Here is a 25,169-nt window from a genome sequence, read left to right on the forward strand (position 1 = left end):
GACATTGTGCCAAGTATAGGGATAAAATATAAGATGAGTAAGAAATAGTGAGTTTTTTTCTTCAATAAACATATATTCAAAACTAATCGAGGGGCACCTGGGTGGCTCAGTCAGTTAAGCATCTGATTTCGGCTCAGGTCATGATTTCACGGTTCATGGGTTCAAGCCCCACGTCGGGCCCTGTGCTGACAGCTCAGAGCCTGGAGCCTGCTTCAGATTCTGTGTCTCCCTCTCTCTCTGCCCCTCCCCTGCTCGTGCTCTGTCTCTCAAAAATGAATAAACATTGAAAATATATATATTTTAAAAAACTAATCAATGGTGTTGGAGGTCAGAATCAGTGTGACTTTGGGGATGGATTAATGATTAGAAGGAACCTTGCAAGGCCCTGGGGTGCTGGTCATGTTTTGTTTCATGATCTGGGTGCTGGTTATGTGACCATGTTCAGTTCGTGAAAATTCATTGAGTCATCTATGACATAGGCACTTATTTATAAAAATGCTATACTTTGAAACACTTTACAGGAATAGACCACAAGGTACAAACATTTACTTTTAAAAATCCTTTATGAAATTGGAATCCCTAGGAAACCCTGGATTCTTTTTGGGTTCAAACACGTTGGAACTGAGTTCTAATAGCTTATTTTCTGATGTTCTTCCTATTTCTCCCAGGGATCCTGGCACCACTTTGCCCTCAAACAGCCCTTTGGAAAGCATAACCTCAGAATATTCATGTAATATTCTCAGAAAACATGTGAGAGTGTAATAGAAGACTAAGGCACTTTCCTGCTTGACCCCTCAACATTCCTGAGTATGAAACTCTTGTCTCACCTGTATTTTCCATTAGTCAAAAGATATTAGGAACTTTTATCTGCCCATGGCATATTATTTATGTTGTTTTAGTTTTTTTAACCAGTAAATGTCCAGAGATGTCAAAGGGGCTTAGGGAGCTTCGTTTCAGCAGGCTCTTCCTTGCTCTGCTATTTAAATGTGCTGTGCTCTTGCTCTGCTATTTAAATGTGCTGTGACCAAGCCAGAGTGTTTAAATAGAGTGGAGCACCACGGTGCTGTGTTCTACTTACTTAGCTCCTGAGGATGAGTTTAAGAGTGATTAAGTCTGAGAAGACAGAACCAAGGAACCTCATGCAAATATTCACCTTCGTCAACAGCCAACTAAACAATCAAGTCTCTGGTGCTTAATGAGCTTTGTTTTTTTAAATAATATAAACTTTAAAAAGTTACCAAAATGTTCATGAGGCAGTAACAGAAGAGGCTGCTGCAAGTAAAGTTTTGACTTACTGAAGACCAGTTCTTTCTCATTTTCTGATTTTATTATTTGCATTGACGTTTATTAATGTTCCAGCCTTTTATAAAGGCTAAACATAGTGTGGCTTTCCGTTCATTTTAGGGCTCTTAGAATGACCCTATAATTTATTGTCCAAACCCAGGCACTTTTGAAGATGAAAGGAGACACTAAAAATAATTAATAGTGTTAACTGATCCACAACAGGAGTAACCCGGGACTGGCCTGGGCAAATCAGAACATCTGGTCATTCTACCTATTGTTAGATAAGGGAAAAAGAGAACCAGTTTGTTTGTTTGTTTGTTTTTCCAACCAGCCTGTACTGCACTTTTTCCTCTTGTTCATTACTCCTGAGCCCTACCTGGCCTCTCTGCCTCACCTACCCCCTGGCTACATCTAGGACCACATGCCTTATAATATAGCTAGTCTACCAGCTGAACCCTGCCTTTATTATTAAAAACACGGAAGGTACAAGGTTACATTAACTTGTACCCTTCCTCACTAGCGATTACATTCACTTTTGATATCATAGATTACTTAAAGGAAAGCAGAACAAAAAATGTAACACTTAGCTTAAACCCACACTTCTCAGGGCACCTGGCTCGCTCAGTTGGAGTATGTGACTCTAGATCTCAGAATTGTGAGTTTGGGCCCTACGCTGGGTGTAGAGATGACTTAAAGAAACTTAAAAAAAAAAAAACAAACATCCACACTTCTCTGTCCTAATGTGCAAATTTTCTGATTGCCTCAGATCTATTTCTTTATCACCTAACTAAACAGTTTTTACTATGGTATATTCCATGTACTGAATGTAACTATATGTTAAATCATTTCATACATGTATGTCCTGCATCTCAGTCAATTAAGAAAGAACAAAATCTGATTTTCCTCTCACTCCCACATTGCCTGGTATAGCGTTCAATATACAGAATTTACCCAATCTGCTTACTGATAAAACGCATCTTTTGGCCACAAAATTGCAAGAACTTTTTCCCCTTATCCTCCCAAATGTAACATTTTCTTACTGTTCCCGGACTTAAGCTGAAATATAGTTCATCCTCATTATTCATAGATTCTGTATTTGTAAAATTGCCTACTTGCTAAATTTATTTTTAGATCCAAAAGCAATACTTTTAACACTTTCATAGTCATTTTTGGACTTGTCCAGAGTGGTAAAAACCTTCCTTGTCTGATGTGTGCATTCCCATTCAGTGAGACAGTGCTCTGCCTTCTTGTTTTCCCTCTCAGCTTATAAGTAAGTCCTTTTCATGGTAAATGTGGTGTCCCTTTTTGTTTGCCTTTTTGTGCTTTTTGTTGGCAGTTTTGCTATTTAAAATGATCCCCAAACATAGTGCTGAAGTGCTAGCTAGTGTTCCTAAGCACAGGAAGGCTGTCATGTGCCTTATGGAGAAAATATGTATTCGTTAAGCTTGTTCAGGCATGAGTTACAGTGGTGTTGGCCATGAGTTCAATGTTGATGAATAAGTAATGTGTATTAAATAAGGTATCTTTAAATAGAAACACACATAAAACAAGGTTATGTATTGACTGGTTCACAAAAACATTGTGACCAGAGGCTTATAGGAACCTAACCCTGTATTTCTTATAGGAGCAATTGTTCTGTATTTGCTAATTCAGTGTTGGCAGCAACTTTATAGAACATAGTACATTAAATAATGAAAATTGACCATACTTACATACAACATTGTTTAGAACTGCACAATCTGAAATACTAGAAAGTATCAATTTTCTCATGAATACTTTTCTAGTGAGTATAGATTGAGATTGTGCTAAAATATCATGTATTTCATAATCATCAAACACATTCTGCCTATTGTTGGTTCCAGAATAATCAACTCTTATTCCATAAATAGATGATGAACTACAACATAGTTTGAGGTGGCTCATATAGGAAGACATTACGCCTAAGCTATTACAGCTCTCTTGGAAGCAAATAGAATTCTAAGAGCCTATTTTTGTCAGTTATTTCTTATGAAGAAAAAATGTGTTCAAAACCACACCATAAGTGTGACAGCAATGAATTCCCAAACATATTATTTGGCTATAGGAAGCATTCTTAGAACAAGGAAACATCTGAAAAAAATTAAGAGATATGGAATTAGAAACAAATTTCATCTTTTTGAGGAAGAAGATATCCACAATTGAGTTGCCTGATGATCTAAGTTTATTTTTGTAGAGTTCTCAATCCAACCAAAGATCTCATTGAATTGTCTTAAAATAAATTTCTTTGCAATGTAGAGGATGAAATCTCCTGAACAATAAACCAAGCTATATGTTTTCCCCTCGGGGCCAATAAAAAGAAAACTGGGCTGGAAGTCAAAAGCCCAGTATTGCATTCCCGACTATGACATTGAGAGTCATTCTGAATGAGTCATGCATGTGCCTTCATGGCAGCCATTTCTTTATATTTCTTACTTAGGAAAAACAAAAAAACAAAAAACAAAAAACAAAAAAACTATAGTAGATGGTCAGCTGCTCACTTCACTCGGCACAAAAAAAGAATGACAAAACTCCTGAACCTGACTGCAAATTTGTTGGCAGTGCTAGGGCAGTAACAGTAAGGATTATGAATATTTATCCTCCACTTGGCCCTTGTGTATGCTAGGCACTGTGCTAAGCAGTTTACATGTGGTAACCCAACTCATCCTCCCAGTGGCCACACAAGGTATTCCCCTTTTCAGAGCAGAAAATGGAGGATAGAGAGGTCTGCTGACTTGTTTGAGATCATTCAGCTAAGAGGTGAGGGTACCCGATTTTGAACAGTACGTTAACTCCATTGCATGAGCTGTTAACGACACCGTTTGTTTTCAAGTGTGATTTCAGGCATGATTTTAACTTTTCACAGTTTTGAAGTTCTCATGTGATAGTTTATAATGATTAAGTCACACACCCCTGATCAATATAGGGGAATTTGCTCCTGTTATCTCTCAAGAAAGATGATTAAAATAATGGCCACAATCCTTAACAATGTCATTAAATCAATCAATCGATAAATGAGATCAGTCTTGGTTTCAGAAGATGGGAGACTTTGAATCTATCTTTAGGTATGTATAGTAAGTGGGATATTTGTAAGTGATTAAATTTAGAAAAAAAAATTGAAGAGATCAGTTCTTTATTCTGTTTTGGTCTATTTTAGCAAAGTATTTGACAAGACAGGAAAGTACCTGTTTGTAAATTTTGAAGTCTAGGGTCTTCTCTCTGAATTCATTCTGAAGGTGTCTTATGCAATGTGATGCCTATATCAAATGTAACTAAATGAAATTGTATCAACCAAACTTCATCATCCCAAAACAGATCAAGCTAAATAGTGCAGTTAATTTTTCTCAGAGATATTTCTGTCTCTTTTTCCCTACCAAGCTGCATTTCTTTTTAATGTAGGGCATCTTATCACTAACTTATGAATGTGTAAGACATTTTCTTAGGGTGTATTATGTTAGGAATGCTTTGCAATCAAAATTTATTCAAGATATCCAGTCTTCAAGGACTTTCTTTTTCTATCATTAGATAAGCAGCACAAAGAAGTGGTAAAGACACGTAAAAGTACACCTCGAAGTTGTTGGAGCAGGGGGCGGGAGGGGAGGGCTTCTTTTTGGAGTTCTCGAGAGCAAAGACAAGAAGTGGGAAGGATGGGACACCCAGGCTGGTCTTATGACTCTTGACCACATACATCCTAGATACGAATCGGTTCATCTTGATCAAATGTCATGTGCTCGGATGACTGAATGCGAGGATGGGGGAAAGTATGCCCCTGCTGCCTCTGTAATCACTCACCCTCCTCCACCAGGTAACTAAAGGGGAATCTGGGGGTTCTGGGAGCCCAGCAGGCTCATTGCTTCATGAGACATGCCCCTAAGTACAGAGCCTGATGGGCATTTTTATCATGACCAATAGTGAGGGAATAGATTTTAGGAAGTAGGTCTAACTTTGCATTTTTGCTTTAGCTAAGTTGGTCACATGGTTAAGTGTGGAACTTACTATGGGGCACTTTGATTTTAAAAGCAGAAGAAACTCCTTCAAATTGTGATAGGAAACTGACAGTTTTCAAGTGCTTATTTAAAGTAGTTGGCGGCTTCTAAGGAATTCACACTTATAGCCTTCTCCCAATTATAACCCTATTATTCCTTATGGCTGGGGCCACATGGCCCACCCAATTAGTTTGTTTCCTCATGTGCTTAAGCTCTCTATCCTCAGGAATATTCCCACTGCTTTCTGGAAGAGAAATTTCTGGTTCCTGAGTTTGATGTGTCCCTTCCTGTAGCTAGAGAAGAGAAAGGGGAGAGGGTCCCTTGGGATCTTGGCCTCAAATCCTCCTGAGAGCCAAGTCTTCTTCCATCTTCCCAGAGCAGCCCCATGCCAGGTACACATGGGCATGTGTCTGGAGAAACACACGGTCTCACTTCATTGACTGTACATCAGAAATTTTATACCCTTCACTGTACAGGAATTCCTGGAAGTTCTGGAAACACAGAGCTCAGGTCAGTTTGGGCTCACTTGTGAACCCTCACTATCTTCATACAATGCCTAGCATGTAACAGATGCTCAGAATAAAATTTATCTACTGATAAGTGCCATTTATAACTGACTAAATACAGTATTATGGTCATCTCAGTGGAAAGTTGGTCCTCAAACTCTTGGAGTAGACTGCAGCTTCTTAAGCCTCCTAGTATAACTTTAATGGAAAAAATAGATTTGACTTCATCAGTTCAACTTACTCTCACATTTGAGAATGACCTGTACTGAAGTTGTGGTTGTTAGCTGCTGGTTGTAGACACACATCGTGTGTGTGTGTGTGTGTGTGTGTGTGTGTGTGTGACTCTCCTTCATTTCTGTGCTGTTTCTTCCCTTATGACACTCATCAACAAAAATGGTGTTAGGATGGGGAGGAGGGGGAAGTCATAGAAAGATGCAGCCCAGGTTATGCAAGACAACTTTTTATCTCTTTCTGTGATTTTTTCCCCTCAGGGTGATTCTTTTGAAGACTTGGATGACTTCAGTCCAATATTTGTCTGATCTGCAAATAACCTCAATCTAGTGTTTATTAGAGCAGGTTAACTCAAATACATCCCCGGAATACAAGCACTTTGGCAGAGATTTTATGTAACATTTTTCTGTGGAGTTGTTTGATCCCCAAAAGAAATGGGTAGAGATTAGTGGAACTCAAGAATAGGCAGAAAATACGAAGGTAAGTGAAAAGATGAACGTCTAGCAGTGTTTGAACGGTTAGGAGCAAATGTGACCGTTGTGGAGTAAATGTCTTTAATGTTGACATAAAAAGAAAGTTCAGAGTAGGACATCAGAAGCAGAGGCTGTGGGATTATCTTTCAAAAATCAGTGTAGCATTTATTAGAGTCTGATGCTGTTTTGAACTGGTGGGGCTGTCCCCCGCTGCCCTGCACGTTGACTTGGAAACTGAAATGGATGCACGAGGCAGAGCTGAGTAAAGAGAAGACCCGTGTTCATTTCCCCGTAAACTCTTGTAAATCCAAATGTGAGGGAATGGCCACGTCTTGCCAGAAGAGGAAACCCGAGTCGAGTCCTCCCAGGGACTGATAAAGATGTCCCTCACTCGCTCCGGGGAGCCGGCACCCGGGCACAACAGGCACGACGCGAGGACTGCCAGACTCGCCGACTGCGGCCACTTCCCCAGGGCCCGGGGCGCGCCTGCTGGAAGGTGGGAGGCGGAGTTGCTCCGCTTCTGGGAAGAGACCAAAGGAATGAGTAATTGGAAATTCTGTAACTTAGACCCTTCTCCTAAACTCTTCAGCCCTTTCACCCCAAACCCCCTGCCGAGAGGCAAGGGCACCGGAGACGGGGAGCCGTGGTGGAGGGAGAGTCACGTTTCGGAGAGGGAAGTGAAATAAAGAGGGCGGCACCCGGGGGGGACCTGTGCGTCATTGAGGGACCGAGGAGAAGCGCGGGCGCACAGGGTGGAAAAGGAGAAGTGGGAGCTAGAAGCCGGAGGGGGCGGCCGCGGAGCGGGGGCGCCGAGGAGCGCCCGAGCCTCCTGCCTTCTCCGGCCGCGCCCCGTCCGCCCGCAGCCTCGCGGCGCTAGCCTCGACCCGCCGCGCTCCGGATCCGGCAGGCGGGGCGCGCTCGCCGCGCGCAGAATGTGGCCGAGGACAAGGCTCTGGCCCCGCGCGCCCTGGCGCTGGGCGTTGGCGCTGCTGACCCTGGGCGGTGCGGGGCTGTGCCATGCCGGCCCGCAGCCCATGCACCCCGCGCGGCCGGGCGCCAGGAACAAGTAAGTGTGCGGTCCTTCTCTCTCCCAGCACTGCGACGCTCCTTCCAAGAGCCCTGGGCCCCCGCCCACCCCCACTCTCCACTAGCAGCCGGCCCGCAAGCTCCATGCCAAAGGCGATGAGCAGCAGCCGGGGGGTCCCCCTCGGGCTGCCCCGGCGGCGGCGCCTCCCCCGGGACCGTGCGCTCTACGGCCGGCGCGAGGCGTCCCGGGTAACCTCGCCGGCGCTCCAAGCAGCGCTGCCTCCGGGGCTAAGGGGCGCAGAGAGTGTCCCGCGGAGCAGGGCGATCCCAGGAATTACTGAAGCCCTGGGACCGTAGGCGCTTTTCTTTTCCCTGTCTTTTGTCGGCTTAAGGTACACGCTCCGCAAAGGCGCAGCCGCGTACCCTCTTGATGGCCGCTTTGTCGGGCTCTCACCTCCGCAGGGACGGCGGGCTCCCTGACCCTCAATGCGCCCGCTGCCCTATCGGCTTGCCCCGGCTCCCCCAGCCTCATTGTTCTCTAGGTTGACACTGTGTCCTTCTCGCTCTCTCTCCTTCACCCCAGGAACTGGTGCGCCTACATCGTGAACAAGAACGTGAGTTGCTCTGTGCTGGAGGGAAGTGAGAGTTTTATTCAGGCTCAGTACAACTGTCCCTGGAACCAGATGCCCTGTCCGTCCGCGCTGGTGTAAGTCGTTGAGCCTAGGAGCTGGCGGAGTGCGCCAGGGCCTGGGCGGTGGGTGGCGTCGGAGCGTTGAGCTCTGGCCCATCCGTAAATCTCTTCCAGAGTGGGAGAAAACTCAGCAGCTGAAAAGTCTGAGCGCTGAGCGGGGTCCCAGGCATGCTGGGGGTATTTTGGAAGCGTGTGTTGCCCTGAGTGTGGAGGATGCGCACAACTTGCGAGCTTGTGATCACCGGGGCATGGGAGGGGTGAACAAAGCTCCCACCCCCACCTCTCTTCTTTTTTTTTTTTTTTCTTTCAATTTTATTACTAACATAAGGCAGCTGGACCTAATTAGATCCATATTGTGTGTTCTGGGGCACACAGAAGGTTCCAAAATGTATACTGCTAAAAACTTTGAAATGTAGGATTAGCTGAGAGGTTTGTTCCATCTCGTGTCCTAAAACAGGCGAGTTTTGTCCAAATGTCCCCCTAAAACGGACCTCTTCCAGTGTTGTCGCTCTCTAAACTGAAGTCCCAGCTATAACTTGCTTAAAAGTGAGTTGCTGTATTTTTCATGTTAGATTTGGGGATTCGGCCAAGAGGTCGTCAGGAGAAAATAGTCTTCTTGTTGGTGAAAATCATCTTTCTGCTTATAAAGATTTCACCATCTTAAAAAAAAAAAAAAACCAAAGAGGAAGCAATGCAATAGAATGCAAATTCTGTTAAATACATCACACTCATTCAATTGTCTTCCCGCAAGCCTTTGTGTTTTTGTGTAAGTTATCAGAGGATAAGCGTTGTGAATCAATGGCTGTTGGGGAACACATGTGATGGTTGCAATTATTTGTTTCCCCCTAAGAATAAGTTGTTTGTCTTAGAGCACAGTTGTCATTACAGCAAAGAATAGCCAGTAGGCGGATCTGTCTTTGGCAAGGCAAAGGGACAGACTGAAACTGGACTCCAGAAAACCTTATTCCAGAAGGCAGTAGATGAGCCTTCAGGCTTGTGGGGTGGAAGTGGTCTCTGGATGGTTCCACTTGGGCTGTGGTGGGAACTGCAAATCGGGAAGGGGTTGTTCCTGTTAGGCCAACAGCAACAACCTAGAAGAGACCCCCACTTTCAAATATAGAGAGAACCAGGCAGAAATGGAATCTCTGGCTCATGAGTTGGATTTCTCAGAGAGGTGCAGCACTGTCATATCGCCTGTATCTCTAGGTGGTAATTTGTAGACCTCACAGTCCATGGCCGGCAGTCACTGAAATGAGAATCAAGTAAGATTTTTATGTTGTGGTAGAGATATGAACTAAGTATTCAACACAATTTGAACGGGTTTATTTAAAATTAGAATTATTAGTCAGGAATATTTCATTTGTTTTACACAAGAACTACATTTTATGATTTGCTATAATCTTAATACTTCCTTGTGGTGACTCAGATAAATGAATTTTTCATTTGGGGAGGTAATGCTTTTCATTTAAAAGATGTTTTTTCTTTTAAGTTTTCTGAAATTATTTTAGCGCTTGCAAAATCAAATGATGATTTAATTGTTGTATTTGACCATAACTCAGTGAAAAAGATTCTTTGCCGTCAGTGAGGAGCAAATCACCTCCAGATCTCAGGTTAAATGGGAGGCAGTTGGAGCATATTTTCGCCACCTACTGGGAAAGACAACAAACACTGCTTTAAGAAATGATAGATGTTTCTGTTGTTTTACTTAAAAAAATTTTTTTTAAGGTTTTATTTATTTTTGAGACAGAGACAGAGTGTGAGTAGGGGAGGGGCAGAGAGCGAGGGAGACAGAATCCGAAGCAGGCTCCAGGCTCTGAGCCATCAGCACAGAGCCCGATGTGGGGCCCAAACTCACAAACCATGAGATCACGACCTGAGCTGAAGTCAGCTGCTTAACCGACTGAGCTACCCAGGTGCCCCTGTTTCTGTTGTTTTATTAAATAAAATCAAAATAAGTGACCTGGGTGTTTTTATTCACTAATAGCAACATTCAAACACAATTCAAGTGTGTTTTTACACTTTAGACACTGCATTGTAAGTGCAAAATTTAAAAAATAAGACAGTTTTAGCTGATCAAGCTGAAAATGTAACTAATTCAGTGTTGACTTTTTTCTGTTTCCTTAGAGCTAGGAAAGGAATGGCTTATCTTATTTTTTAATTACTAAATGTTTCCTAAATTTTTATGATTGGTGGATGATTGAAGTCAAAGCCACTGTATACTTAAAAGGCTGTTTAACATGGAATTTCCTAGGTATTTCAGATAAATCCAGAAGCCCGAGCAACTTCTCTTCTCTCACGGGTGTTGTCAGTAGAGGTCTCCTTAGAACCTGAGATGTATGGAAGTGAAGGTCCCTTGGAAACTAATCGTGCAGTTACTGAGGGATACTTTCCAGTGGTGTTAGAAGTGCAGGGCTGGAGATGTTGGAGCTAGAATGCAGATGGGCAGCTGGTGCTGGCTTAGCGCCTGGAAGTGACAGGTGTGTGCCAGCAAGGCCTTGAGAGAGTTGGGGCAGAGTGGAGTTTCTAGGAATGGTGGAGGGAAAGGGGGAAGAGGAGCCAGGAAGGGGAGAGAGCAAAGCCAAGTCTTTGGAGGAAGAGACCGCATCTTAGAGACTTCAGGAGGAGAGATCTGGAGGCTAAGGGGTCCAGTGAGGCCAGTGGCTTTAACTAGCAGGGAGAAATTGCTTCTGCAGAAAGGACAGTTTCAGGTCAGTGGTGGACGGGCATTGTAACTTGTGTGAGGTTAAGAGAGTAGGTGAAGAGGAAACTCAGGTTACAAAAGAATCAAATGTATCTCAAAGGCTTTGGTGGAAAAAGAGAGTTGGGGCACCTGGGTGGCTCAGTCAGTTAAGCGTCTGACTTAGACTCAGGTCATGATCTCACGGCTCGTGAGTTCAAGCCCCACGTCGGGCTCTGTGCTGACAGCTCAGACCCTGGAGCCTGCTTCGAATTCTGTGTTTCCCTCTCTCTCTGCCCCTCCCCTGCTCATGCTCTCTCTCTCTTTCTAAAATAAATAAATATTTTAAAAGATTAAAAAAAAAAAAAGAAGAAGAAAAAGAGAGTTGATAGTAGCCAAGCAGGTGAAGCACACTGAATGTTCTAGGACAGAAGTAGAGAAGCCAAGGGAGACCCCAAATCAGCTAGGAAACAAGAGGTTTTATGGGGAAGTCCATAGAAATAAGGGGAGAACATCTATGCCTGGTCATGACTGAGCCTCTGCAGGCATGTGCATTTTCAAAAGGTTTAGACTTTGTTCCATTTGTATATATGAAGAACCTTCGATTCCAGATTGCAGATTTGGACATCTTTCTGTGACAGTGGGAACAGTGAGGGTTTTTGTATATGTGGGGATTTTGAGTGATCATTTTCCCTGAAACTGTAAAGACACTTCTATGTGTCAAGCACTGCATCAGGGCTTTTTATTCTGTATGAGGTTATTTAATTCTTGCAACAACCCTTCAAGATGAATGCCATGGTCCCCATTTTGCCAATAAGGGTCTTGTCTACAGGTCATGTGATGGTAAATGGCTGAGCTGCCCACAAATCCAGGGCTGCTGGCCTTTGTGGACTGGCCTTTGTCCCCCTAAGCAGTGGAAGATGCATTTGTTTTTTTTAGTACGTACCTTTGGTGGATTGCACTATATTCAGCTATCAAGAACATTTATACCTTCTTTCATGGAAGGCAATTCCCACGAAAAGTGAGAGCTGTGTGTATGGCTGTGCACTTAAATATCTTTATTGTGGGTTATTTGCTATTATGCATTGGACTATCTCATTTTTCATACTCTTCGTTAGGCTCCAGTTGGTTTCTTCTTTAAATTTTTCCCAGTTTTACTGAGGTGTAATTGACATGCAGCACTGCATAAGTTTAAGGTGTCCAGCCTGGTGACTTACATATGTTGTGAAATGGTTGCCACAGTAAGTTCACATCCGTCATCTCCTAGATACAAAAAAAAGAAAAAAAGGAAGAAATATTTTTTTCCTTGCAATGCAACCCTTAGGATCTACTCTTAACGGATTTAAACATACTATATAGCAGTGTTAACTACATCGATCATGTTGTATGTTACATCCCTAGGAATTTAGGTTATAACCGGAAGTTTGTACTTTTGACCATCTTCATCCATTTCCCTCTCACCCCACCCTTGCCTCTATTAACCACAAATCTGATTTCTTTTTTCTGTGAGTTTGTGGTGTTTCTAGATTCCACATGTAAGTGAGATCATACAGAATTAGTCTCTCTGACTTACTTCACTAAGCATCATACTCTCAAGGTCCATCCATGTCGCATGGTAGGATTTTCTTTTTTCTATGTTTATTTTTGAGAAAGAGTGTGTGTGTGTGTGTGTGTGTGTGTGTGTGTGTGTGTGTGTGTGTCTGCGCGCGCATGCAAGCAAGGGAGGGGCAGAGAGAGGAAGACAGGATCCAAAGCAGGCTCTGCACTGACAACAGAGAGCCCCATGTGGAGCTTGAACTCACTAATGATGAGATCATGACCTGAGCCGAAGTCAGATGCTTAATAGACTGAGCCACCCAGATGCCCTGGATTTTTTTTTAATGGCAGAATAGTATTCCATTGTATGTATATACCACAACTTTTTTATCCATTCATCCGCTTAGGTTGTTTCCATGTCTTGACTATTGTAGATAATGGTGCTGTGGACGTGGGGAGCAGAGATCTGTTTAACATAGAGTTTTTGTTTCCTTTGCATATATACCAAGAAGTGAAATTGCTGGATCATATGGTACTTTTAACTTTTTGAGGAATCTCCATACTGTTTTCCATAGTGGCTGTACACGTTTACAGTGCACAAGGGGTCCCTTTTCTCCACATCCTCAGCAGCATTTATCTCTTGTCCTTGTGATGTCTTATTTTAATAAAGTATTCAGGGTTGACTTGGGTGAAAATACCACCCCCCATCCCCCCGGAGCATATTATTGTAATGAGAGCAGCCCCTTCATCACATCTATTCCATGGGGGCATTATCTCCATTCTACAGAGGGTCATGTAGTTAGGAAGTAGCCCATTCGGGATCCATAGCCAGTCATATTTCCAAGCCTTAGGCTCTTCCTCCTGCATACTCCGTGGCCCCTTACTGTCTGGACCCACCCAAGGGTGTGTGAGTGTGATGCCTGCCACAGAGCATGCTGGGACATTGGCACCTCTGGTGAGATGGGAAGAGAAGGATGAGGGTCTGAGGTTTCCTAGATCCCACTATACACAGGCTGGTGGCGTTCGGGAGTACTGCTGCTTAGCAGACAGTGCTATCTTCTCCCTTTGGGCTAGGCATGGTTTCCTTTCATGCAGCATTCATGCTTTGTGGCAGCAGTTTCAGAGAGTCCGGAACCTCCCACTCTACTTGCGTCGGTCCAGCTGACTGCTATTAGTATTTGAGGCATTTGGGGGCGTCCTGCTGTGTGGAGCAGCTGCCTTGTAGGTGAGGACATCCGGGCATCCCAGATGTAAGGCAGGATTATTCTCCTGTATTCGCTTTGCTCCCAGCTGAGGGCTGAGGCTCCGCAGGGTGGGGTTTCCTACTCCCTGAGCCCACAAACTGACGGGTTTATCAGCATCTACCCAACCCCACTCCTGCCCTCTTCTTGGGTGTGTTGCATCTGGGTGGAATTTTTCCTATGAGCTCTTTAAAAGAATCTCATCAGTTGGGGGAGGAACTGGGTGGGACTAAGTAGGGGAGCCTGTTCTGCTGTGATAACACAGAAGAAGAATTTGTGAATTTGTAGCAGGTGTGAGTTCTAAGTGCTGAGTTCCAGAACTCCTCTAATTCTCAGATTCCAAGGGGAGCAGATGGTCATTCAGTTGGAAGAAAAGTTGTCTATTAGGAGGCAATCTCAGCCAGGAAAAGCTCGTAAAAAAAAACACACACACACATACACACACACACACACAAACGTGCACGCACACACAAAGAACACTTAAGGCTGAGAAAATAATGAGGGCTTACATCTTCTAGAGCCAATCCTACAGTTTCTCTATCTCCCGGAACAGAATTCCATTCAATTGGAAAACGTGCGTCTTGGGTGTGTAACTTCAGGGGAATTGGTTTTCCTTCAGCTTTTAAACATCTTGCAATCAATTGGCTGTAAAGAGTTTTGCTCCTTGGTTTTGAGGGTAATTTGAATTGATGAGGGAAGGCTGAGCTAGCCCACGTGCCTGAGGCCTTCACTCTCAGTGCCCAGACCCCATGAGCCCAGTACACTTGCCTCCTTCCTTCAGTCGACCTTCCTTCTCATCCTTCCGGGCTGCTTCTGCACTGCTGCCCTGGAATCTTCTGACCTTCCTTTTAAGCTTCCTGGTAAATCGGATGCTAGGTTTGTAGAGCCCTTCTACAGTGGTTATTTTCTTTTCTTTTCATAAGCTCAGCCAGATTATTTAGGGCAGAGACTGGGGTCTTGGAAAAAGAACTTTATGGTTATTGGCTACCTTTTCCACCTTTCTGATCTTGGAGAAAAGTTAATGGGATTCAAATAGAGGTCACAGTCTTAAGAAAAACAGTTGCTTCTCATTAAACCCTGTTTTGGTCCCCTTAGTTGGTCTTTCTCCACTGATCTATTCCACTGTGTTGGCACTTGGTAAATCAACTAAAATTCTGAAATAGCCAGAAAAGGGGAGGTGAGTGGGAGCAAACATCCCCTGAAGGAGTCCCTCTAGGGGCTGCCTGGTGTGGACAACATGTTCTGGAAGAGGAAATAAAAAACTTGGCTTCTGGCCTGAGCTCTACCACCACTGAGCTGTATGACTTCAGGCAAGTCCTTCAACCTGTCTGAGGTATGTTTTTTGCTTTTTGTTTTGTTTTGTTTTGTTTTCCATCTCTACATTACTAGTGGGATACCGTAGCTGACAGAACTTGTTAAAAGGGCACTATCATACTCATATAGGGTATGCTCAGCAGGAATGTCTCATGAACACTCCTATTCTCATCGTTTGGAGTGTTGTTGCCTCTCAGGTGGGCTCATCTTTGAAGGCTTTGCATTTGAAATTAGTGCTTCTGGACACGTTAGAGGCTGAGGTGCTAAAAAATGAAATAATTTCACGGGCCACCTGGCTGGCTCAGTCAGGGGAGCATTGGACCCTTGATCATTGGGTGGTGAGTTCAAGCGCCATGTTGGGATTAGAGCCCATTAATAAAATAAAATCAAGAGAAATAAATTCAGTAAACTAAGATAATTAAGCAAATGAATAGAAAATCAACTTTTAGACACGAAGCTAATAACTTAGAGATTGCTTTGGAAGGCAGAGCCAGTTATGGTTTCTTTGGGGAATGCACGTAAATGAATACAGTCGATTTAAAGTGAATGTTCCACTTGCCGTGGGCACTGAGTGCTGGTTCTGCAGATGCGTGCCTGCCTGTGGTAGCTCAGCAGAGACCTAGCTGGGATGTCCCAGGTTTCATGAGCAGTGGGCGAACGCTGCCCATCCTCCCGCCACCTTTCAGCCCGCCACCACGCTGCTCTAACCCTTTGCCTTTAGAAAAAAGTCCTCTTCCCCGGGTTGGTAACAGCAGGATGTTACTCACGTTTACTGAGTGTGAATAATGCAGTAGGTACTGCACATGGCAGATCCCAGAGTTTTACATACTGTATTTTAAAACCTAGGGGCACCTGGGTGGCTCAGTCAGTTAAGCATCCGACTCTTGATTTCAGTTCAGGTCGTGATCTCATGGTTTATGAACTTGAGTCCTACATCGGACTCTGTGCTGACAGTGCAGAGCCTGCTTGGGCTTCTCTCTCTCTCTCTCTCTCTCTCTCTCTCTCTGTCCCCCCCACCCCACCCCTACTCATTCTCTCTCTCTCTCAAAAATAAATAAACATTAAATTTTTGTAACCTAAAACTGACAGACTATGCCAGTGTTCAGACGACTTACAGACTGTCACCCAAATGTGCTGATTTATTGCTGGTCCAAACACACACTGACATTTTTACTACTTGGAATTAACTGCTTCTGTCCTTGGTGAAGCAGCCTTCTGGAGTTAAAAATAGCAAAGAACCACTTGATAAGAGGAGGTGAACCTGACTTGTCCTTATAAAGCACAATTTTCCTGGATGGCTTGAGAGAGGAACATAGTAGTTGTCAATGTGACAGCAGTGTATGTTGGAGGAAAATAATGAAATGATTGAAGTGAAACTCACCCATAAGTTTTCTTCTTTCCTTCCTGTTTTACAGTGGTGATGGGCACTGGAAAAAAGTAGGGAGAGTTCAAACTCACCAAATCCCTAGTTTGGAAATGCTGTAGAAGCAAACTTTTCTGGGTGTGTTAGAATCCGGCTGTTCTTTTTTAAATTTTTTTCCCCTACTTTCCACTAAAAAAATATTAGATTAGGGAATACGCCTAAAAAGTATTTTCTGCAGTGTCACCCTTTCAGGGCAGTATATTTTACTAGGCATTTGGTTAAGAGACCAATGGTTTTAGGTGAAGCCTTCTCAGGCTGACCATTTCGATGAAAGGGAATTTTCTATGCGACCTTTTCACCTGTTTCCTAACATTCCCCATCTTCGTACATATTTGTGATTGTCCAGAGTCTGCTGAATGGGCTTTATTTGGTTGCCTTTTACAGCAATTTGCTCACAGTCCATTATAAAACAAGGTTCTAGAGGTTCCTTCTTGCTGCAACTTGTTTCTCTACAGCTGCCCAGCAGGGATGCTGTTGAAGGATCATGGGATAGGGACCTACATTTTTTTTTTCCCCCTAAACTGTAGTGAAAATGCCAGTTGTTTTTCTGCTGAGGTTTTCCATGTATCTTGAAAACAGAGCCCCATAGCTGTGGCCGTGATTGCAACAGAACCCAGGGCGGGGTGAGTTTCACAATCTAGCGATCGCGGGAGATCTTTTCACCATTAAAGTGTTTCTCTGGCTAGTGTCCGTGTCAACGCAAAGAGCTCTCACGTGCTGGTGGAATGAAGGCTTTGGGCAGGGAGGCAGAGCGGAGCCTTTCTGAGTATTTTGAACATTCCAGAATCTCCAGTCTGGCCAGCTGTCCTGACAGCATTCAGGTTTGTTTATGCGTCAGGGGGCCTGCTTTTCAGCTGCTTTTCCAGCAGCTTTCCAGGACAACAGCGCCAGGTCAGAGCTCTGGCTTGGTCATGATAAACGAGGCTCCCTTTTCCCATCCCAGCACTCTGCATCATCTTCTGGCAACTCACAAGATATTTGCGAGTCGTTCCGTTGCATTATTGCAAAAACGGCGAGATATAACCCAGATGCCTTGCTCACTGGAGGTGCAGGAGGGAAGGCAGAAACACCATCTATGGCTTGTTTCCTGAACCAAATAGCATGGCACCCTCTAAGCACCTCTTGTCAGAATTGTCACTGAGAAAATAATAATCCCAAAGAGTAGTCATCCCTTGTCATATTTTAGAATGCTAATTTATATCTTTGATGCTTTGTGTGTTATTTAATATAAATGACAATTTGAAGGCTGTTATAAAAAAAGAAAATTGTTTTAACTATCTTCCTTAGTCACGGATCCATACCTTTGAAAGTACAAAAATAAATATTAGGTCTAAACCCCCAACAGATAAAGCAAATGGTTATGTAAAGAGTAATCCAATATGTTAAAAAAAAAAAACACTAAAAACTTTAGTTAAATCCTCATTTTGAAACTGTGAAAAAGACTTAATGCTGTGGTTTTGGTTTCTACTGGTAGAAACTTAGCTTAAATATAGATTTAATTTTATTTATTTTTTTTAAGCTGAGCTATATTATTAGTCAGGGCAAGACTATCTGGCACTTGATTTCACAGTCCTGAAGAGATTTAAGGCACCCTAATGCAAAAATGCATGCGTGTGTGTGTGTGTGTGTGTGTGTGTGTGTGTATAATATATATAAAATATATATTATATAATATATATTATATATATAACATATATAATATATATTATACAAAACAGCTTTATCGAGGTATGATCTACATACACAAAGCATACATGTTTAAAGTTGTGTAATTAAATGTTTTGATACGTGTATGCACCCTTAAAGCCAAGATCATAATCAAGACATTGAATATAACCATCTCTCCCAAAAGTTTCCTCATGCCCCTTGGCGATCCTTCCCTCCAGTTTCTCCCCACATACTCCCTAGGCAACTGCTGATCTGCTTTCCATAGATAAATTTGCATTTTCTAGGGTTTTATGTAAATAGTCATACAGTATGTACTCTTAGGTTAGCCTTTAGCCTTTGTTCACTCCACAATTATGTTGAGGTACATCGTGTTGTACTATGTATCAATAGTTGATTACTTTGTACTGTTGAGTACTATTCCTTTGTATGCGTATACTACCATTTGTATATAGTTTTTGTAGCTGGGGACTTCCTTGTGGCAAAATGGTGTAGAAAATCATTTGTATTGAGAGCAAGGTCACGTCTCTGATTTTTCTGAAGACAAATTAGATGGTAAATATGTAACAGATGAGAGCATAGATAAAACTGTAGTGGAGTAAGACAAACGCATTTCACACTTATAACCCTGGAAAATGTTGGATTTAGGTCACATAATTAACTTAAGCCACTTCGAATTGGCAGAAAACTCAATAGGGTAAAGAAGACTTCTTTGCGGACTGTTGGTTACTCAGTTTCATTCAATAAATATTTTTGCGAAAGAACTATGTGTGGCCCAGGACTAGGCCCCATTGGGACCCAGGAAGGAACCCACCTCTCTCTTGCCCTCCGGAAGTTCACATCCAGTCAGTGAAATGAGACAGAGAGAAATAATTATAAAATAAAAGGTAGAAACTAGAGGGGCGCCTGAATCACTATACAGAAGTACAAATAGCTGAGGATGTTCAGAGCTGGAAGGAATTATTCCCAGCCAGGAGGAATCTGAGAACATGTTTGCAGGTGATGACATCTTAGCAGGGCTTTGAAAGATTGTTCTAGTTGAATATGTGCAGATTTGAGAAGACACCAGCATAAAACAAGAAAACATGGGCTGGGGCCTAGAGGTGGGAAATGAAGGGGCGTCTGCAGGCCAGGCTCCTCCCGAGGGCTGAGGGAAGGTGCTGCTCGGGGCTGTTCTCCCTGGCTAGTAGATGGTCACCTTCCTGCCAGTGTCTGTCACATCCTTTCCCTCTGTATGTGTCTCTGTGTCTGAGTTTCCTCTTATATACACACCACTCATTGGATTAGTGAGGCCCATCCTCACTAATGGCCTCATTTTAACTTGATTGCCTGTGTAAAGACCCTATCTTTAAATAAGGTCACATTCTGAGGTACTGGGTGGAGGTGAGGACTCTAACAAATCTTCTTGGAGATGACAATTCAACCTGTAACAGCCAGTGTTAGGAGGTTAGGCTTTATCATTTAGGCAAAGGGGAGTCATGGAAAGTTTTTGTTCTGGGACACCATCAGAACTTTGCTTCCAAATGCTGATCAGGCAATGCGTGCAAAGTAGATTTGAGCGGGGAGAAGGAGGGGTGTGGGCAAGGGGTGGTGGGAAGGGCATTGTCAGGAGACTGGCCACAGTCCCTGCCGGACCTGTGCTGGGTGTGGTGGGGGAAGCAGACCGGGCAATGCAGAGGTTGAGAAGCAGCGGCCCAGTCTAATGGCCAGGTGACCTCTCATCTGTGTTTAAGTGCAACAGCACTGCGTGGGGGTGAGGGTACATGAAGAGCTGTCACTGAGTGATCTGTGTGGTCTGTTGTCAAGGGTATTGATAAAAAGGACCACGTGTTGTGAAGGAAGTCAAGATAGTTCAAGGACTGTCATTTGAAGGTTATGGCAGGATTGCCTTTGTCCCTGGGATAGTCAGCACCTCATTATTCATCACCTGTGGTCAGGAGCCAACTATAATTCTTCACATGGGCCATTGAGACCATTATTATGGAAGGAACCCATATATATGTTTTAATGTGTTTTAAAATTTATTTGAGAGAGAGAGAGAAAACGAACGAGTGGGGGAGGGGCAGAGACAGAGTGGGGAACAGAGGATCTAAAGCAGGTTCCACATTGACAGCAGAGAGCTGGACATGGGGCTTGAACTCATGAACCGTGAAATCATGACCTGAACTAAAAGTCAGACGCTTAACTGCCTGAGCCACGCAGGCGCCCCAAGAAGGAACCCATATTTTTAGTCTTTTTGCAAATTTTTGCCCTATGATAAATTTATATATCCTGCATGTACACGACACACAGAGTGTATGCATTTCATTTATAAGTATTTATTTATTTTGACAGAGAAACAGCATGCATGAGCATGAGTCGGGAAGGGGCAGAGAGAGAGAATCCCAGGCAGACTTCACAGAATCATCATGGAGTCCAACATGAGGCTTGAACCCATAAACTGTGAGATCATGACCTGAGCCAAAATCAAGAGTTGGGTGTTTAACTGACTGAGCCACCGAGGCGCCCCTGTGGCTTGTGTTTTTAAAATGGGAATTGTGAGGGGCGCCTGGGTGGCTCAGTCGGTTAAGCGTCCAACTACGACTCGGGTCACGATCTCGTGGTTTGTGAGTTCCAGCCCTGTATCCGGCTCTGTGCTGACAGCTCAGAGCCTGGAGCTTGCTTTGTATTCTGTGTCTCCTCCTCTCTCTGCCCCTCCCATGCTCATGCTCTGTCTCTGTCCCTCGATAATAAATAAACGTTAAAAAAATTTAAAAAAGGAATTGTGACACACATATAATCTTGAAAATAATTGTAAATACTGAATGAAAATATAGTGGCTTATAGCTAAAATGAGGATTTGAAATGTGATGGATTCTAGTTAAATCAATCAGGGTAATGATACAATGTAATTTCCTGAACTGGCAGTCTCAATATAACCTTTAAAAGTTTTTTGCCAAGATGTGAATGTATGTTGACTATCTCTCTGATAGGAGAGACAGCTTTCCTTCTGTAAGAGCTCATGTTACACGATTGTAAATCAAAATTCAACTTGATTTGCTGACATGAGGCTTAGCGCAAGTGACTCTGTTTTGGTTCTGTTATCTCTTTTTTTTTTTTTTTTTTTTTTTAACACAACTATAAAGAATGGTTTGGTGTTACTGGGAAGTTAAGATGACAAAAGACAGAACTTCATTTTGAGAAAGTTAAATTCTAAAAACATAGGGAAGTATTTTAAAGATTAATTCTGTGGCTTTGAAAATATCCTGCTTGCTTATACATTTTGCTTGTAAAAATTGAAGCCAGTTTCAGTGAGGGCTTTCGGTTATGGGCCAGCTTAGGAACCTGCTTATTAGCAGGATGAGAACCACTATTTAAAACAAATATTTAATTGTTTTACCTAAAAAAAAAAAACAGCACAGTAATGCAATCTATGTCATTTTTCTTAAAAACAACAACATGATTTCAAGGAAATGGAAGCTAGCCACCTATCTTTAAAACTAGGTAATAGATGTCAGGAGAGCCTGGGTGGCTTAGTCAGCTAAGCATCCAACTCTTGATTTCAGCTCAGGTCACGATCTCACAGTTAGTGAATTCAAGCCCTGCATCAGGCCGCATGCTGACAGTGTGGAGCCTGCTTCGGATTCTCTCCCTCCCTCCTCCACTCATTCTCTCACTCTCTCTCTCTCTCTCTCTCTCTCTCTCTCTCTCTCTCTCTTTCTCTCTCTCTCTCTCTCTCTCTCTCAAAATAAATAAGCAAACTTAAAAAAAGAAAAACTAGTGTCATTTGGGCCCCCTTTCACCTCAAAGGCTATATATTTGTCTCACTCCCTTCTTAATTTGCAAGAATTGTGGATGCGCAGAAGCTTTCCTGTAGACTGGGATAGTGTCCAAGGCCAACTCTCCCATAGCCCACTGTGTATGTGGGTTCTGTGTGGCTGTCTCAGAACCCCATGGAGTTGGCCAACGTACACCCTCCAGTCCCCAGAGAAAAATCCAATCCAACAAGCCTGCATGAGCAGTGAGGACTTTGCTGGACACTGTGGCAATACAAATTGTTAGAGGATACCATAGTGATGCCAACCTTGAAAATCCACTGGCCACCCTAAGTCACTTTGGAGAATAGTTCCTCTTCACTTCTGCCTCCTCCAGTGGCCTCCTGCTCTGTCACCCCTACCCATTTGAAAGCAAATAAGCCAAATTCTTCTTTTTGCTCAACCCCTACTTGTCCACACCTTCAGACCCGGGCTGTCGCAGCCCCTTCGAAAGGAAAACCATGCTCTTTCTAAGCAGAGTGCAGGTGGATGAAAATGTCTCCACTTCCCTGTGTTAAGTGTTGATTAGAAAAACCCTAAAGTGGGGTGCCTGGGTGGCTCAATCCGTTAAGCGTCTGACTTTGACTCACATCATGATCTTGCGGTTCATGAGTTCCAGCCCCGCATCGGGCTCTGTGCTGACAGCTCAGAGCCTGGAGCTGCTTCAGATTCTGTGTCTCCCTCTCTCTCTGCCCCTCCCCCACTCGCACTCTGTCTCACTCTCTCAAAAATAAATACACATTAAAAACATTTTTTTAAAACCCTAAAGTAATATTGGGTTATCCTGGACAATGTGAGAAATATGAAACTAGAGTATTTTGGTACTTTTTCTCCCCAATGTCATAAATTAGAAAAGAAATACAAGTGTTCCTGTATTTTCAATTCCCAGATTATTGCTTTTACTGAGAATGAATTCACCCAAAGGAAGAAGGTGGTGTTTTTGTATCTGCTGAGACATTCCTACTGTCTCAGGATTTTCTAGGCGTGTAAAGGACCTCACCAAGTCACAGGTGTGGTCTAAAGCTTGCCAGCATCCATAGTCTTCATCCAAAGGACCAAGATCCCTAAAGGGGAAGGTTGGATGTTGCAAACCAAGTCCAAGAAAACACAGGAAAGAGGATTTTGAAATGACTTTGAGTTTTGTAGCAGAATTTGCGGAAATGACTTTTGCTCTTAAAAAAAAAAAAAAGAGGAAATAATCAAACTAGTTATTTGGTAGTTCTGAAAGGAAAGGTTTGGATCCCCAAACCACGGGAAGTTGTATCTGTGGTAAGCATCCTGCAACAGGCTGAGGCCGGCAGATGTTCTCATGGCTCACGCTGTGGGAAACCAGAGCAAGAGCAGGAGGAGTGTCCTGCGATTCTGGCTCCAGGAACAAGGAAACATGATGTAAGCTTGAGAAGGAACAGTATAGAATTTATCTGGGGAAGCAGCCTGCAGCAGCGATGATGACCGTCCTGGAAAGAATCCTGTGGGGGAATGTGGGCTTTCATTAATGGTGGATTACGATTACAGAACCCTCCAGAAAGCTGGGACAGTGAGCCTTCCCACGGGGTGGCTTGACTTTTGTAATGGATTTCCCAAAGTCAGGAAGTTAAAACTAAGAATGTGAATTCGTTGGAACGCATGCAGAAGCTGTATTTCACGGTGCTGGCCACGCCCTGTACTTTTGGAACATTGTCATTTTCAGCAATGCAAGCCTTCGTGGAAGGAATGTAAGAATAGCAGCTTCACTGGCTACTGGTGGCCGAGCCTCCCCTAAGCTGCTGTGGTGTTCCAGAATCCCCTTCCTTCACCACTGCAGGGACTTCCCCAGGGTGAAGTGGGTGATAATTGTAAAGAACTGGGTGGGTGTGTCGGGACAGGGGTATTACTTTTTACAAGTATGTGTGATCCGAGCAAACTAGTGAGGGGTAAAGAAGATTGCAGGTTTTGAAATCTAACTTGCTATTCTAAGTACGTGAGGAAATTAATTCAAGAGGAAACAAAAATAAGCAACTTACGATCCTGGTGTCCCCAGCAAATATATCCTTTGTACTGGGAAGCAGACAGTCTCTTGTGTGTACATTTTCATTTTGAACACATTGCTTTGGTCTAGGATCTGTTATTATTTTTTTAAGTGTACAAACCTATCTTGTAATCTGATTTCAATCAGGGCTCATCAAGGTTTTAGTTTTGTTGGGTGCATTTTGTATTTCAGAAATATATTTGCCTGGGCATTCTAGCTTTTAACACCTAGATGAATTTGCCAACAAAGTCAAGGAAAATACTCTATTTCTTTCCTTCCATTAATTTCTCCATGCAGAGATCTAATTAAAAATGTGTCATGGAGCAGAAAAAGATAAGATGAAAATTGTGGTTTGTGTGTGTGATGTGCTTTAACCTGGAAGAAGGCCCTTTGGTTCCTTCACTTTGTCCTGTGTGGGAGACTTCTTCATCCTGTGGAAAATTAGCATTGGGAGGGACCTGGGACGGGTAGAGTCATCTCCTCGGATTGCGGAGATTGTCATTGTAGATGTACATGGTTTCAAATGGCCAAGGTTTGATTGTAAAACAGAGTGGATTGAAATCAAATGGCAAGTGTCTCTCCTGCTGGTGCAGAACCACTTTTCCTTCCCTATCATTCTGGAATCACTTCCAGTTTCAAACTTTATAGCCATTATTGCCTGACCGTATTTTCTGTTGTTACTTCCATTAAAAGCAAGTCTATTTATTCGTTGATTGTTTAAAAAAAAAAAAAAAGCAATAATAACAAAAGCCAGAAAAAAAAATCCATTTGTCACAAGTAGTTTTTAGAAAAATTAGTTTGCCGTCTTGTCAATCTCTAAATCAGAACATGAGACCAAACTTTGTGAAAGTGAATTACTATGGAAAAGAGAGGAAATTTTGACACGTGCTGCAACGTGAATGAACCTTGAGGGTGAAGGAGTTCAGAGCAGGCCAACCCAAACATGCCACTTTGACATATTGATTATTTTGAGCTGAAGACAGTTGAGAAAAAGCAGAGACAAGAAGAGCCCTCTGTCTTCCCTCTTTCTGTCTAAAATCAGGTTTCTAAGTTTCCTGCCTCTCCTGTACCAGGCTGAAGAGAATGACCTTTGTCACTGCAGATACACAGTTGGCACCAAGATAAGTCTGCATATGCAAGCCTTACTGACATAGCCCTTATCTTCCATGAGTTTCCCCTCTAGATTTCCTAGCTATAGTCCCACAGTTTATTGCCCCTAGAAGCCCAAACCCCTTTTCCTTGGTCTAGTCACTTCACAATTTATCACCCTGTGTTAAAATGGTATATAGTCCCCTGAGT

At 43.1% G+C, this 25,169-nt stretch overlaps 2 protein-coding genes across 2 annotated transcripts in view; both read left to right on the plus strand.

Moving 5' to 3' along the window:
• SMCHD1 (structural maintenance of chromosomes flexible hinge domain containing 1) overlaps nucleotides 1–25,169 on the plus strand; it is a 235,126-nt gene that overhangs the window by 169,969 nt on the left and 39,988 nt on the right. The gene's annotated exons all lie outside the window — the stretch shown is intronic.
• Nucleotides 7,062–25,169, plus strand: part of EMILIN2 (elastin microfibril interfacer 2) — a 51,889-nt gene continuing 33,781 nt past the window's right edge. The window contains exons 1-2 of the mRNA XM_058692579.1: nucleotides 7,062–7,561; nucleotides 8,105–8,227. Of these exons, the coding sequence (XP_058548562.1) occupies nucleotides 7,428–7,561; nucleotides 8,105–8,227 (257 nt within the window). The 5' untranslated portion in view covers nucleotides 7,062–7,427. The remainder of the gene's footprint in view (nucleotides 7,562–8,104; nucleotides 8,228–25,169) is intronic.

This window comes from Neofelis nebulosa, chromosome 11 (genome assembly GCF_028018385.1).
Source record: "Neofelis nebulosa isolate mNeoNeb1 chromosome 11, mNeoNeb1.pri, whole genome shotgun sequence".
Lineage (NCBI taxonomy): Eukaryota > Metazoa > Chordata > Mammalia > Carnivora > Felidae > Neofelis > Neofelis nebulosa.